The sequence below is a fragment of the Phocoena phocoena genome, chromosome 7 (genome assembly GCF_963924675.1).
Source record: "Phocoena phocoena chromosome 7, mPhoPho1.1, whole genome shotgun sequence".
Lineage (NCBI taxonomy): Eukaryota > Metazoa > Chordata > Mammalia > Artiodactyla > Phocoenidae > Phocoena > Phocoena phocoena.
In genome coordinates, this window is record NC_089225.1 from 97,008,627 (window position 1) to 97,020,129 (window position 11,503).

Genomic DNA, 11,503 nt, shown 5'->3' on the forward strand with positions numbered 1-11,503 from the left:
TAGCCGGGACTTCCTGGTGGTCCAGTGGTTAACATTCTGTGCTCCCAACGCAGGGGGCCCGGATTCGATGCCTGTTCAGGGAACCAGATCCCACATGCCACAACTAAAAGAGCCCGCACACCGCGACTAAAGTCCCGCATGCCACAATGAAGATACCATGTGCTGCAACTAAGGCCCAGTACAGCCAAATAAATAAATATTAAAAAAAAAAGAACCACTAGTCCACACTCAGCCAGTTTATTAAAGGCAGGGAGCTTCATCAGGACTGCAGAGGAGAGAAGTTGGGAGACACCGCCCCTTCTCTCTCAGCTCCCCCGCTTCTCCAACAACTCATCTACAGCCCAGCCCCCCAGGGGACCCTAGGAGGTGGGGCTGGCGTCAGGCAGATTGCACTGCATAAATACTCGGAGGCCACAGCCTGAATCAGCAGCGTCGAGAGGGCAGGGAGACCGGGTTTGGGGCAGAAAGGAGTGGCTCCAAGGGTACCTCTTCCAGGGCTTGCTCTAAGCCCAAGGGTCCCCCAAGCCAGAGAGAGGGGGCCAGCGGGCTGCCCTGGGGTCTGAGGCTGCGGCCAACCCTGTCCTGCGAGGCTGGCAGGTGGCTCCGGGTGGCTGGGGAAGAGCGAGGCGGGGCACCGCCTTGCCAGGGTTCAGGGGCGCAGGGCGGGGTCAGGTGCTGTTGCCCTGCTCCTGCTCGAACAGCAGCATGGCCAGCTGGGTGCGGGAGCCGAGGCCCTCGAGCGCACTCTGGCGGCAGCGGTGGTACAGGTCCTCGCTAAGCCGCGCGCTGCACGTCTGGGCCCGATAGCGCTGCAGCAGCGCGGGCTCCACCGCCCGCAGCACGTGCAGGCTGGAGAAGCGCAGGAACAGCTCATACACATCCAGGCTCTCCAGGAGCTCCTCTTCCTGCTCCGAGGCTGCCGCCAGCCGCGCTCGGGCCGCCACGTAGTCGGAGTTGTAGAAGCAGGCCTCACTGGCCGCCTGGTGATCAAAGCGGCCTGTGTCTCGGCCTAATTCAGGGGGTCCCGGGCCCTGGGGTGGGGCCACGGCCGGGTGGAAGGCCTGGAAGTGCATGGGAAAGAAGGCTTGCCAGCCAGAGATGGCATGCATGCGGCAGCGGTTCAGGAAGTCCGGGGTGAGCACCGTGTCTGGCCCGGCCAGCAGGAACAGCGTGTCCAGTGGGTGCTTCTTGGAGAGCAGATCCATGAGGCGCAGCGGTGAGGGTGTGGCTGTCTGCACGCTGAGCCAGGGCACCCGGGCACCGGGGAAACGCCGCTCCAGCTCTGCCACACGGGCCTTGACAGGTGCAAAGACATCGGCGTGGGCCGCCCGCTGGGCCTGTCGTGGCTCATACAGTAGCAGCAGGGTCAGGGTTGCTGCAGAATCGCCAGGCTCCAGTGCGGCCACGGCGAAGGCCTCCAGGAAGCCAGGGGCCAGGTCACACTCGGCTGCAGCCAGTGGCAGTAACACGGTGAGACGCGAGGCCTCGGTGACATAGGGCACGGGCAAGATCTCCACGCGACTCAGTGGCCGTAGCAGCTGCACTCGGCGGGTGAGGGGCCGGCGGCCACCCTGTGGGGTCAATGCCTCCAGCTGCAAGTCCAGCGTGTACTCCATACCCCGGGCAGGATCGAAGCGTCGGTAGCCATTAACCAGCTGCTGCTTCTGGAGCCGCAGGGCCGGGTGGTACCGGCGGTTGAGCTCCTCCAGGGCTGCCCCCAGAACGTCGGCCACATCAGCCTGGTCAGCCCCACGCAGTGGGCAGCGGGGTGAGCCATCAGCGCAGGAGAAAGCATGCTGTTCTGTGAAATAGTCCCAGCGCAGCACCTCAAAGCGGGAGGCTGGGCGGGACGGTGCTGGTATGCCCACGGGCCAGGTGGCTGCCCACTCCCCATCCGCTGCCAGACGGCTGGTGTTCTGGATCTCCCACTGGGTTGGAGGAACAGGCCATGAGCGAGGCATAGACCACAGGGGCCAGCACACAGCTGGGGGGCTGGGCAGGCAGAAGGTGCCACTCAGGACAGGTTCCCAGTCCCTTGCCAACCTCTGCCCACCCAGGGCCCCCCCTTATTCTTTCCCCAGATGGAGGCAGCCTAAGAGTTAAATGGGGGTCTCTGGAGGGGCTCCAGAGAAAAGGAGAAGCAGACAGGGACTGGGAAGAAGGTTTGTTCTGTGATTCTTGTGCTAATTTTGTATTTCCCTGGGATCTCTGAGACCTCTCAGGATGCCCTCACCCCCCCACCTCCAGCCTAGACCATACCTGTAACTCCTGGATCTCCTGGTATGTGCGTTCCAGTTCAGCTCGGGCAAAAGCCTTGTGCAGCTGGTACATGTGTACAGGGTCACGGACAGGGTGAGCTGTCAGGGCACTGCGGAAACGAGGGTCCCCCTCCTGCACGGGCTCCCCAGGGCTCAGCTCCAGGTAGCTATAGTGGACTCCCTGGGGAGAGGAAGGGAAGTGGGAAACATGAGGGGACAGTCGCCCCCCCACCCCATAGTTTGTGTCTCATCCCTCTATCCTATGACCTGTTGTGGACTTGGAGTCAGAATTCTGTGGGCTTCAGTCTACCATGACCAGTTGTGAGCTTGTGTGACCTTGAGCAAGCCTCTGCTAGCTCATCTGTGAAACGGGCATGCATCCTATCTCAGAGCTGTCCAGGGGCTCAAATAAAATAATAATGGCCAACACCAAACACCTACTGTGTGCAAGCCTCCCTTATTTTTTCTAATCCTTATAACAACCCCGAGAAAAAATTATTTCCATTGGTATGGATGAGGATACCGAGGCTCAGGAGATTCAGTAATTTACCCAAGGTCACAGGGATAGAAGATGACAGAACTGCATGGAAACCCAGGCACGTATCTCCAACCACCCCCTCTGCCTCTCAGGGAGAAGTGCACACGCCCAGACAAGAGGCACCAGTGGGGTGGCTTATCTTCCTACCTCGTGGCCGCCAGTGCAGCCCACCCCGGTGGCATCGAGGATGCAGCGGCCCAGCCACTCATCCGGGTGCGCACTGACGATGTCGTTGCGGCAGGCTTCCAGGTGGGGGCGCAGCTGCTGCAGCAGCGTGCGTGACAGCAACACCCCAAAGCCACCGTGGCAGTAGCGGCCTGGGGCGGGCTCTCCACTGATGAAGTCCTGGGGCCGGCCCAGATAGAGGTGGGCAGCGGCTGCCAGGCTGAGGTGGCCAGCTAGGCGAGCCAGTCCGTGCGCCTCCGTGTAGGTGGCATCGGGCACTAGGAAGAACCAGTCAAAGTCGTTGCCGTGCTGCTCCAGCAGGTGGCGCAGTGCCAGGTGCAGATGCCCGATGGGCCGCTCCTCGCCTAGCGTCACCACGGCCATCCCCGATGGTGCCCGGCGGCCCCGCGAGCCTGTCAGGAACACCACACGCTCTAGCCGGTGCCCCAGCGTGCGGTTCACAGCCACGCCCAGTGTGGGCAACGTGGCCTGTGAGGTCAGCACCGCCACGAGCAGCCTCTGCCTGATGCCCAGCTCTGTGCTGATGTAGCGGGTCCTGGGGGTGGGGGAAGAAGATGGCACAAGGTTACTAAAAAGACAACAGGGCAGGTAGAGGGCAGCATACACAGGTTCCAGCAGGTCATGTCCTCTTTGGGCCTGTTTCATTTATGATAGAATAACAACTCTCCCCCAGGGATCACGAGTATTTAAATGAAATACTGGCCTTACCATAGTGCTTTTGGGAGATGGCATTATCCAGGCAGATATGAGAGATATATTTGGGGTCTGATTCCCTGTTTCATTACTTAGTGGTTGAGTCCTTGGGCAAGTTATTAAACCCATCCGAGTCTTGGGTAGCCTCATCTGTAAAATGGGGCTGATTGTATCTCTTTAAAGCACTTAGGCAAATGCTTGACATATAGGTGCTCCACACATCATGTATACACTAATTTCTAAATAATATGCCATTATACCACAAATACATCACATAAATGATGTAACAGAATAAACGGCATAGAGATGTAGTGAATGTGTTTGGGGGGGGGGGTCAGGGGTTCCAGTAACTTACCTTCCGTAACACAGAAGGTAAGTTGCAGAACTGGAATTTGAACTCGGTGTTACTTCGGAGAAATTATTTCAACTCATAGGCAGAGAGGCATTAATGGAATGGGTACATCACCCTTTTCCCACAAACCTCCGCCCCCCCCCAGGTGCCCACCCAGGAACAAGAGATACAGGTAATCCTAGTTCTCTCTTTTCTCTTTCCCTCTCTCTATGCACCCACTATATATACTAGTCATTTCTCTAAACCTAACACTGAGCCAGGGAGCTATGAGGACCTTTGGGGGGGTCCATGGGGTCAAGCAGGCTTAGGGCAGAGGCGGGCAAGTTCTGCCTGGGCCTGGATGGGGCCCAGAGAGGCCTCAGATGGGCTCCAAACCTCCCTGGGAAGCAGGGCCGTCGGAAATTATCGGGGCCCAACGACTTCCTGGACGGTCAGACCCTTCCTTCCGGGGCCTGACCCAGCCCCTGGCGGCCTCCACTGCGCGTCCTTCCCAGCCGGTTCCCAGCGGGTGGGGCTGGCGAGTCTGATCCCTACCTGACGGCCTTTTTGGCGGCCTGGCCAGGCTGTGCGGGGTGGTAGGGCAAGACACGCGGCTCCCAGTTCTCCCCGGCGCCTGCACCGGCCCCGGGCCTCTCGCGCTCCGCTCCGGGCTGCACCGAGTTGGGCCGGCGCGCCGCGTTGGTGTTGCCGCGCGGCGGCAGCTCAGAATCTCCGGGTTGGGGCGGCCCTGGGCCACAAGGCTCCTCCACCCAGGTGACGCTGAGCAGGCTCAGAGTGAAGCCCAGGGAGATGCCCACGGCCACGGGCCCTGCGGGCCGCAGCACCGACAACAGCAGCGATGCCCGCATGGCGCCCGGACCGCGGGCCCCCGGCCCTGGAGCAGCCCCAGAGCAGCAAGAGGAGGCTTCGAGGGGGCGGGACCGGGGAGGGGGCGGATCCGGAGGGCCCGAGCCAAGCGGGCGGGCCCCCTCCCTCCCCGCCGAGCAGAGCCCGCGGCCCGAGCCGAATCTCCTGCGCCTCGTTCCGATCGCCCTCCAGCCGCCGCTCGGTACCGCGCGGGTCCCGGCGCTGTGCGCGGGAGCCTCAGCCGAGGCCGCCGCTGTCCGACGTGTCACTGGGAGGGCCCCGCCCCCGGGGTGGGGTCTCGGGCTCCGGCTACCGGAGAGGGAGGAGAAGGGGGAGGTTAAAGGGGAAGGACCCCCGGAAGTGCCCCCTCCTCAGTGCGGGAGAGGCAGACGTCGGGGGCGGAGTCCCCTACCTCCCCCCGGCGTGGTTGGTGCGTCCTGTGTGACGTCAGAAGCAGCCCGCCCCTGCCTGGATGGTGCGCCCTGAGTGACGTAAGGAGCAGAGGCCGGAGCTGTCCATCAGCACCAAAGGCCGCGGGCGGGCTCAGGGCATGGGGCCGCGGCTCTGGGGCAGCCCGAGCCCCTGCTCCTGCTCCTTTCCCTTACCCAGGCCCAGCCTAAGTGCCCGGACGTCGCGGGACTGGAGTGCCAGCCGGTGTTGGAGGCGGAGCGGCGTCGCCGCCGCGCAGGGACCGGTCCGTCCGGCTCAGCAGCCCCCTTCTCCTCACCGCGGACTTTTACCGGACACCAGTCAGCTGGAGCCTCTGGCGCCCGGCAACCCCGGCCGGAGAGCCTCCTTCGCTCAGAAGCTCAGGTCGCCTCCAGCGCAGGTAGATCTTGGACAATCCCGGATTTAGCCGCCCACAGACCAGTCTCCTGGCTGCCTCCTCACCGGCAGCATACTGCCCTCATCTCCCCCCAACCCAGTCCCCCTTTTAACTTCTTCATCCCAGCTCCCTCTAGCCAGGCACTTTTCCCCCCCTTTGTCTTTTGTCCCTTACTTCAGGGATGCTTCCAGAGCTGTGTGATGTGGGCACCACTCCTTTGTCCACTGTGTCCTTCCCTAGTTCTCCACTCCTACTCTCACTCTCATCCTGGTGGAGACCCAGGACTCCTCCTTGACCCCAACTTCCTCTTTGTCAGGCTGACGTGGGAGGGTGACTCCCTACTGTTCCCAGCACTATGCCGGGCACTGCGGCGACACTTCGGTTCCAGCTGCTGCCCCCCGAGCCAGATGATGCCTTCTGGGGTGCACCCTGCGAACAGCCCCTGGAGCGCAGGTACCAGGCACTGCCAGCCCTCGTCTGCATCATGTGCTGTCTGTTTGGAGTCGTCTACTGCTTCTTCGGTGAGACCCCATCTCACTCCTCACTCGGGCCCCCCACCGTTTCCTCAAGTTATTTTCCTGAGGCACCCCAAACCTTCTTTAGAACTTTACCACTACCATGAACTGTTTCGTTTCTCTTTTTTTCATCCCACACGTTTGCAGATAATTTAGACTCTAGATCCTAGAGAACACAGGGTTTTGAATTAGGCATGCTTGAATCTGAACCGGGTTCTGCACTTTACTAATTATGATGCCTTGGGCACATTAAACTTTCTAAGCCTCAGTTTTCTCATCTGAACAGTGGGAACAAAGATATTTGTCTCACACGGGGGGTGGGGGCGCTGTGAGAATTAGTAAGCACTCAATAAATAATAGCTATTGTGGTGAAGATGTGTTTAGGTCACTGTGCTAGGTAGGCACTGAAAACGTTTAGGAGGGTGAGTTAACATGGTCCCTTACCACAGGGCATATTGTCTGATGAAGAAGAGACTTCTGGAACATTCACATCTGTGATACATATTAGAGGAAGCTAAATGATACATATCAGAGTCACACACATGGAGATGTGTGTACAAGTCAGCCTCCAGTAATTGGGGCTGCTGTGTGTCCAGGATGCACAAGGGAGTTCACTTGGAAAGGCAACTGGGGGCTGAAATCCAGCCCATGCTCTACTTGCCAAACTCTAGACCTTGGCACAAGGCTGTTTTGCCTAGAGGAAGGCACAACTCTTATAATTTGCACCAAGGTGCCAGATGGTCTAGTGGAGTAAGTGCCCAGTGACTGTACAGCAAGAGGTACAGAACTTCAGGTAAAAGAGAGCTTTATGGGCTGGGCATCCAAGGAACGCCTCCAGGCAGGGCATTATATAGGTGGCTGGATGAAGTGAAAAGGAGGCTTGGAGGTCTGAGTTCCAGGTTGAGCAGAAGTGGGGCGGGACTTGTGCTCGGCAGCCTTTACGTCTCCCCCTAGAATGGCTGGATAGTAGGCAGGGATGGGAGCCAGATGGTCCCTCCACTTCCACCCCCAGACTCTGGACCAAACAACTGCAGAGTGGGCAGGGGGAAGAGCCCCTCTAAGGGTTCAGGACACATTCTGGGTCTCCAAGGAGTCTGTGTCACCTCGCCCCCTCCACTATTCCTACCCACTCCCTCTACAGTTGCTCAGTGCAGCCTGCCATTCCCTCTCCTGGGCTTCCCTGACAACCTACCCTTCTTGGAGGCTTCCATTCTCGGGCTCTTGGACTCTTTGAGCCCTTGTGCATGCCCTACTCCTCTTTCCAACCCCAGAACCTCCTGGACTCCAATGCTTCCCCTCATTCTTAGAATGGACTCTCCTCGTTATGACCTTTCTCTTTGGCTCTCCCTGACCCTTTGACCCCCATCTCTGACTTCCATCTTCTCAGCTTTCCAGGATCTACAGGTCCCTCACACTTCCAGGTACCCTTAATGGGCCTAATGGCCCTATAACCTCCATTTTTCTGAAACACCACAACCACTGTTTCCCCCGATAATCCTCTCTGACCCCCTATGACTCCTTGTAAGGCCCAGTGACCCCTAATTACCCCCCAGCTATCTCATTACCTTCCATCCCTCTGACTCCCTCTATTACTCCTAACATAGGGGAATCCCTATGACCCCATTGTCTGTTTGCCCCCACCACGATTTCAGTGATTCCACTTCTCTGGCTTCAATATTACCCTCGCTCAGAAACTGTTTCATACTCTCAGTGATTCCACATCTGTCAACTCCCCTGACCTGAAAAGACCCCATCTTTCTGAACCCGTGTGACCTCACCTCTCAAGTTCTTTCTGACTTCTAAATACCTCATCGCTCTGAACAATCTCTCTCTAAGGAGCCCAGTGACTCTACTGCTGATCCACTTGTGACCCCAGTGGCCTCTCTCTCTGACCTCTATGATCCCAAAGACCCCAATGACCCTATTACTGAGTCACTCTTGACTCCAGTGATCTATTTCTATCTCAGAAATCCAACACTCATCTCAATGACTGTCTGTTTTCCCAGTGACCCCCGATGACCTGTTTCTCTGATCTTCGTTGACCCCAGTGGTCCCTTCACTGCCGCCCTCAGGACCCCAATGACCCCCAATTCTCTGACCTTACTGACCTGCCTCTGGTTCCCCTGGGATTCCTTGTCCTTGACCCCTCTGACCTCCTACCTCCAGCCCAGTGACCTCATTTTGGTCTCTCACTAGCCGCTGTTCGCTTCCAGGTTACCGCTGCTTCAAGGCAGTACTCTTCCTCACTGGGTTGCTGTTTGGCTCGGTGGTCATCTTCCTGCTGTGCTACCGAGAGCGGGTGCTGGAGACGCAGCTGAGTGCCGGGGCGAGTGCAGGCATCGCGCTGGGCATCGGGCTGCTCTGCGGGCTGGTGGCCATGCTGGTGCGCAGCGTGGGCCTCTTCCTGGTAGGGCTGCTGCTCGGCCTACTGCTCGCCGCTGCCGCCCTGCTGGGCTCCGCGCCCTACTACCAGCCAGGCTCTGTTTGGGGCCCCCTGGGGCTGCTGCTGGGGGGCGGCCTGCTCTGCGCCCTGCTCACGCTGCGCTGGCCCCGCCCGCTCACCACCCTGGCCACCGCCGTGACGGGTGCCGCACTCATCGCCACGGCTGCCGACTACTTTGCCGAGCTGCTGCTGCTGGGGCGCTACGCGGTGGAGCGTCTGCGGGCCGCCCCCGTGCCCCCCCTCTGCTGGCGGAGCTGGGCCCTCCTGGCACTTTGGCCCCTGCTCAGCCTGATGGGCGTTCTGGTGCAGTGGCGGGTGACCGCCGAGCGGGACTCCCACACGGAAGGTGAGGAGGCACAGGCCAGGGTGGGTGTGAGAGAAATGGCTGCTTGAGGGGGGTGGGTCTGAGCAACAGTGCATGGGGGAAGGAGCTGTACACACCAGCAGCGGAAGGCCTCAGCTGAGTTATAGAGCTGACCGGCTCTGGCTCTGGGAGCTTCAGTGCTGGGACGGGAGCTTCAGTGCCACCATCCCTGCCACAACAACAGATGGAGCAGCGGCTCTGTGCCAAGCCCATTCCAGGCACTGGGGATGCAACGGAGACAAAACAGAAGAGGCCCCTGCCCTGATGGGGTTGCATTCAGGGTGGGGGAGACAGACACTAGACACGCAAGTTAACGAGATAATTCCCATTGTGTGGAGTGATACGAAGGAGGCGTGCAGAGTGATGTGAAATACAGACAGGGTGGCCAAGGAGGGCCACTTGGAAGAGGTGACATTTAAGCAGAGACCGGAAGGATAAGGGGCCAGCCATGCAAAGAGCTCGAGAAGAGGGAATAGCAGGGGCGAGGGGAATGAGCTTGGCCTGTTGAGGAAGTCGGGCGGGAGTGGTGGGTGAGGGATGCCGATTGTGTGGGCGCCGTGGGCCGTGATGAGGACTCTGGATTTCATTAGATGGGTGGTGAGATGCCACTGGAGGTTTAAAGGAGGGAGGATATAATCTAATTTAGCATTTGGGGTGCTCATTCTGGCTGCTGAGTGTAGAAAGCATCGGGGAAGGCAAGCACAGAAGGGGAACCATGGAGGAGGCAGCTTAGTTTTCCAGTCGAGAGATGACGATGGCTGGTCTAGGTGAGCCACCTATGGCTCCAGACTGGAAGAGGGGTAGCAGCTGGGAAGCAGGCACCTAGAGTCTAGGAATCCTCCATGAAGACCTTTGGAAGAAAAGAACTGTGGGAAGTCCCATCTGGGAGGTGGGACACCAGGAAGGTAAAGGAGGAGAGGTTTCGGATGAGGGGAATCTGGGAGCCTGGAGCCCTCAGGTCAGAAGGGACAGGGAGGCTTGGGCGAGATGAGGCGCGTGGGCCTCTGAGAGCCTGCTCCGCCCGCCCCTCCACAGTGGTCATCAGCCGGCAGCGCCGTCGCGTGCAGCTGACGAGGATTCGGCAGCAGGAAGAGCGCAAGGAGAAGCGGCGCAAGAAGAGACCCCCAAGGCCTCCCGCCAGAGGCCCCCGGGCTCCTCCAAGGCCTGGGCCCCCTGACCCTGCGTATCGGCGCAGGCCAGTGCCCATCAAACGCTTCAACGGAGACATCCTCTCCCCGGTGAGCACCCCGAGTGGGGAGAAGGGAGTGTTGTAGACTCTGTCCAAGCAGGACTGGGCCTTCCCCAGGGGCTGGTCACTGTCTAGAAGGCCTAGCGCTTGTCCACCCATCGTAACCCCTGTACTGGGAGCCTGCTGGGTTGGGGAGAGGTGTCCTGAGCGTGAGTTTTAATGAGGTATAGTAGGGGGTAGCATCTCAGTGCTGTGGACTCTGGGTGTGGTGAGGTCCTAGGCCGACGGCAGACCGTGACACGTCTCAGGCTCGTGACAGTGCAGGCTGAGCGTGTCTGCCTGGGTGGCTTTCAGGGCAGGGGTCTGCAGCGGCACTCTCACACCTGTGTTTACTCTCCCACAGAGCTACATCCAGAGCTTCCGGGACCGGCAGACAGGGAGCTCGCTGAGCTCCTTCATGGCCTCGCCCACAGACGCGGACTATGAGTACGGGTCCCGGGGACCGCTGATGGCCTGCTCTGGGCCCCCCATGCGGGTATAGCAGTCTCTCTGCTCCTGCCCGCCTACACTCATCGGTCACCAGCTCTGCCAGCTTGGGGAGGCCCGCTGGGCCATGACTCAGCCCACCTGGCCCTGTGGCCTTTGGCTGTCTCTTTCCCCACCCCGGAGAGGGATGGCCTGGCCGCCAGAAGGGAGGACCTATCTCAGGCTGCCTGGCCTGAGGGGAGAGCCTCCTCCCAAGCTCCCGAGGGGCTCCTGAGGGACGCGAGTGTGAGCCCCGCTGGGGTGTGCTCAGGGTTGTGAGTGTGTCGCCTGTGTGTGCGTGCGTGGAGGGGTGGGCTTGGAGAGGACACTGGGACCCCTGCCTTAGATTTCTGACTGGTAGGGCTTCTCCGAGGGTGGCCCTGCCTCCTCTCCCACTCCTGGGGTCCCATGGGCTACTCTCCTGCATGTCTAAGTGGAGGAGGTCTCCATCGCCTCCACCTCTCAGCCAGACTCATCTAAGACTTCTTGTCTTTGTCCATGGGGCAAACTGCAGCAGCCCTCACCCTGGTCCCCTGTCCCCTGCAAGCCACCAGCCTGAGGGCAGTGGCAGGGAATGGGGGTGGGCGGGTGCTGCTCTGGGTCGGGGCAGGGGCTGGGGGAGGGGCTTCAATGCACGGTGCATGTCTGGTGTCGGTCACGCCACCCTGGACACCTCATGCTTCTGTCTCCACCCCCCCCACCCTGTTTGACATCTTTTATAAACGTGCCAAACTGTGAGGCTTCTGCCAGGAGTGGTGGTCTTTGGTG

At 59.8% G+C, this 11,503-nt stretch overlaps 2 protein-coding genes across 4 annotated transcripts; one reads left to right on the forward strand and one right to left on the reverse strand.

Annotated features, from left to right (window-relative positions):
- Positions 1-221: 221 nt before the first annotated feature.
- On the reverse strand, positions 222-4,881 carry CHPF (chondroitin polymerizing factor). Of its 3 annotated transcripts, XM_065880523.1 has the most exons (5): positions 4,716-4,875; positions 4,562-4,640; positions 2,944-3,517; positions 2,260-2,439; positions 222-1,928 (listed from the first exon to the last, which is right to left on the reverse strand). In XM_065880523.1, the coding sequence occupies exons 1-5, from the start codon at positions 4,873-4,875 to the stop codon at positions 669-671; spliced, it is 2,253 nt and encodes a 750-aa protein (XP_065736595.1). In that variant the 3' UTR covers positions 222-668. The 3 variants fall into 3 exon arrangements, with proteins under 3 accessions (XP_065736595.1, XP_065736597.1, XP_065736596.1); XM_065880525.1 differs by having other exon boundaries at positions 4,562-4,881; XM_065880524.1 differs by lacking the exon at positions 2,260-2,439 and having other exon boundaries at positions 669-1,928.
- A 470-nt stretch (positions 4,882-5,351) lies between these two features.
- Positions 5,352-11,473, forward strand: TMEM198 (transmembrane protein 198). The gene is made up of 6 exons (XM_065880920.1): positions 5,352-5,364; positions 5,483-5,702; positions 6,016-6,220; positions 8,428-9,003; positions 10,057-10,259; positions 10,614-11,473. The coding sequence occupies exons 3-6, from the start codon at positions 6,055-6,057 to the stop codon at positions 10,749-10,751; spliced, it is 1,083 nt and encodes a 360-aa protein (XP_065736992.1). The 5' UTR covers positions 5,352-5,364; positions 5,483-5,702; positions 6,016-6,054; the 3' UTR covers positions 10,752-11,473.
- Positions 11,474-11,503: the final 30 nt, after the last annotated feature.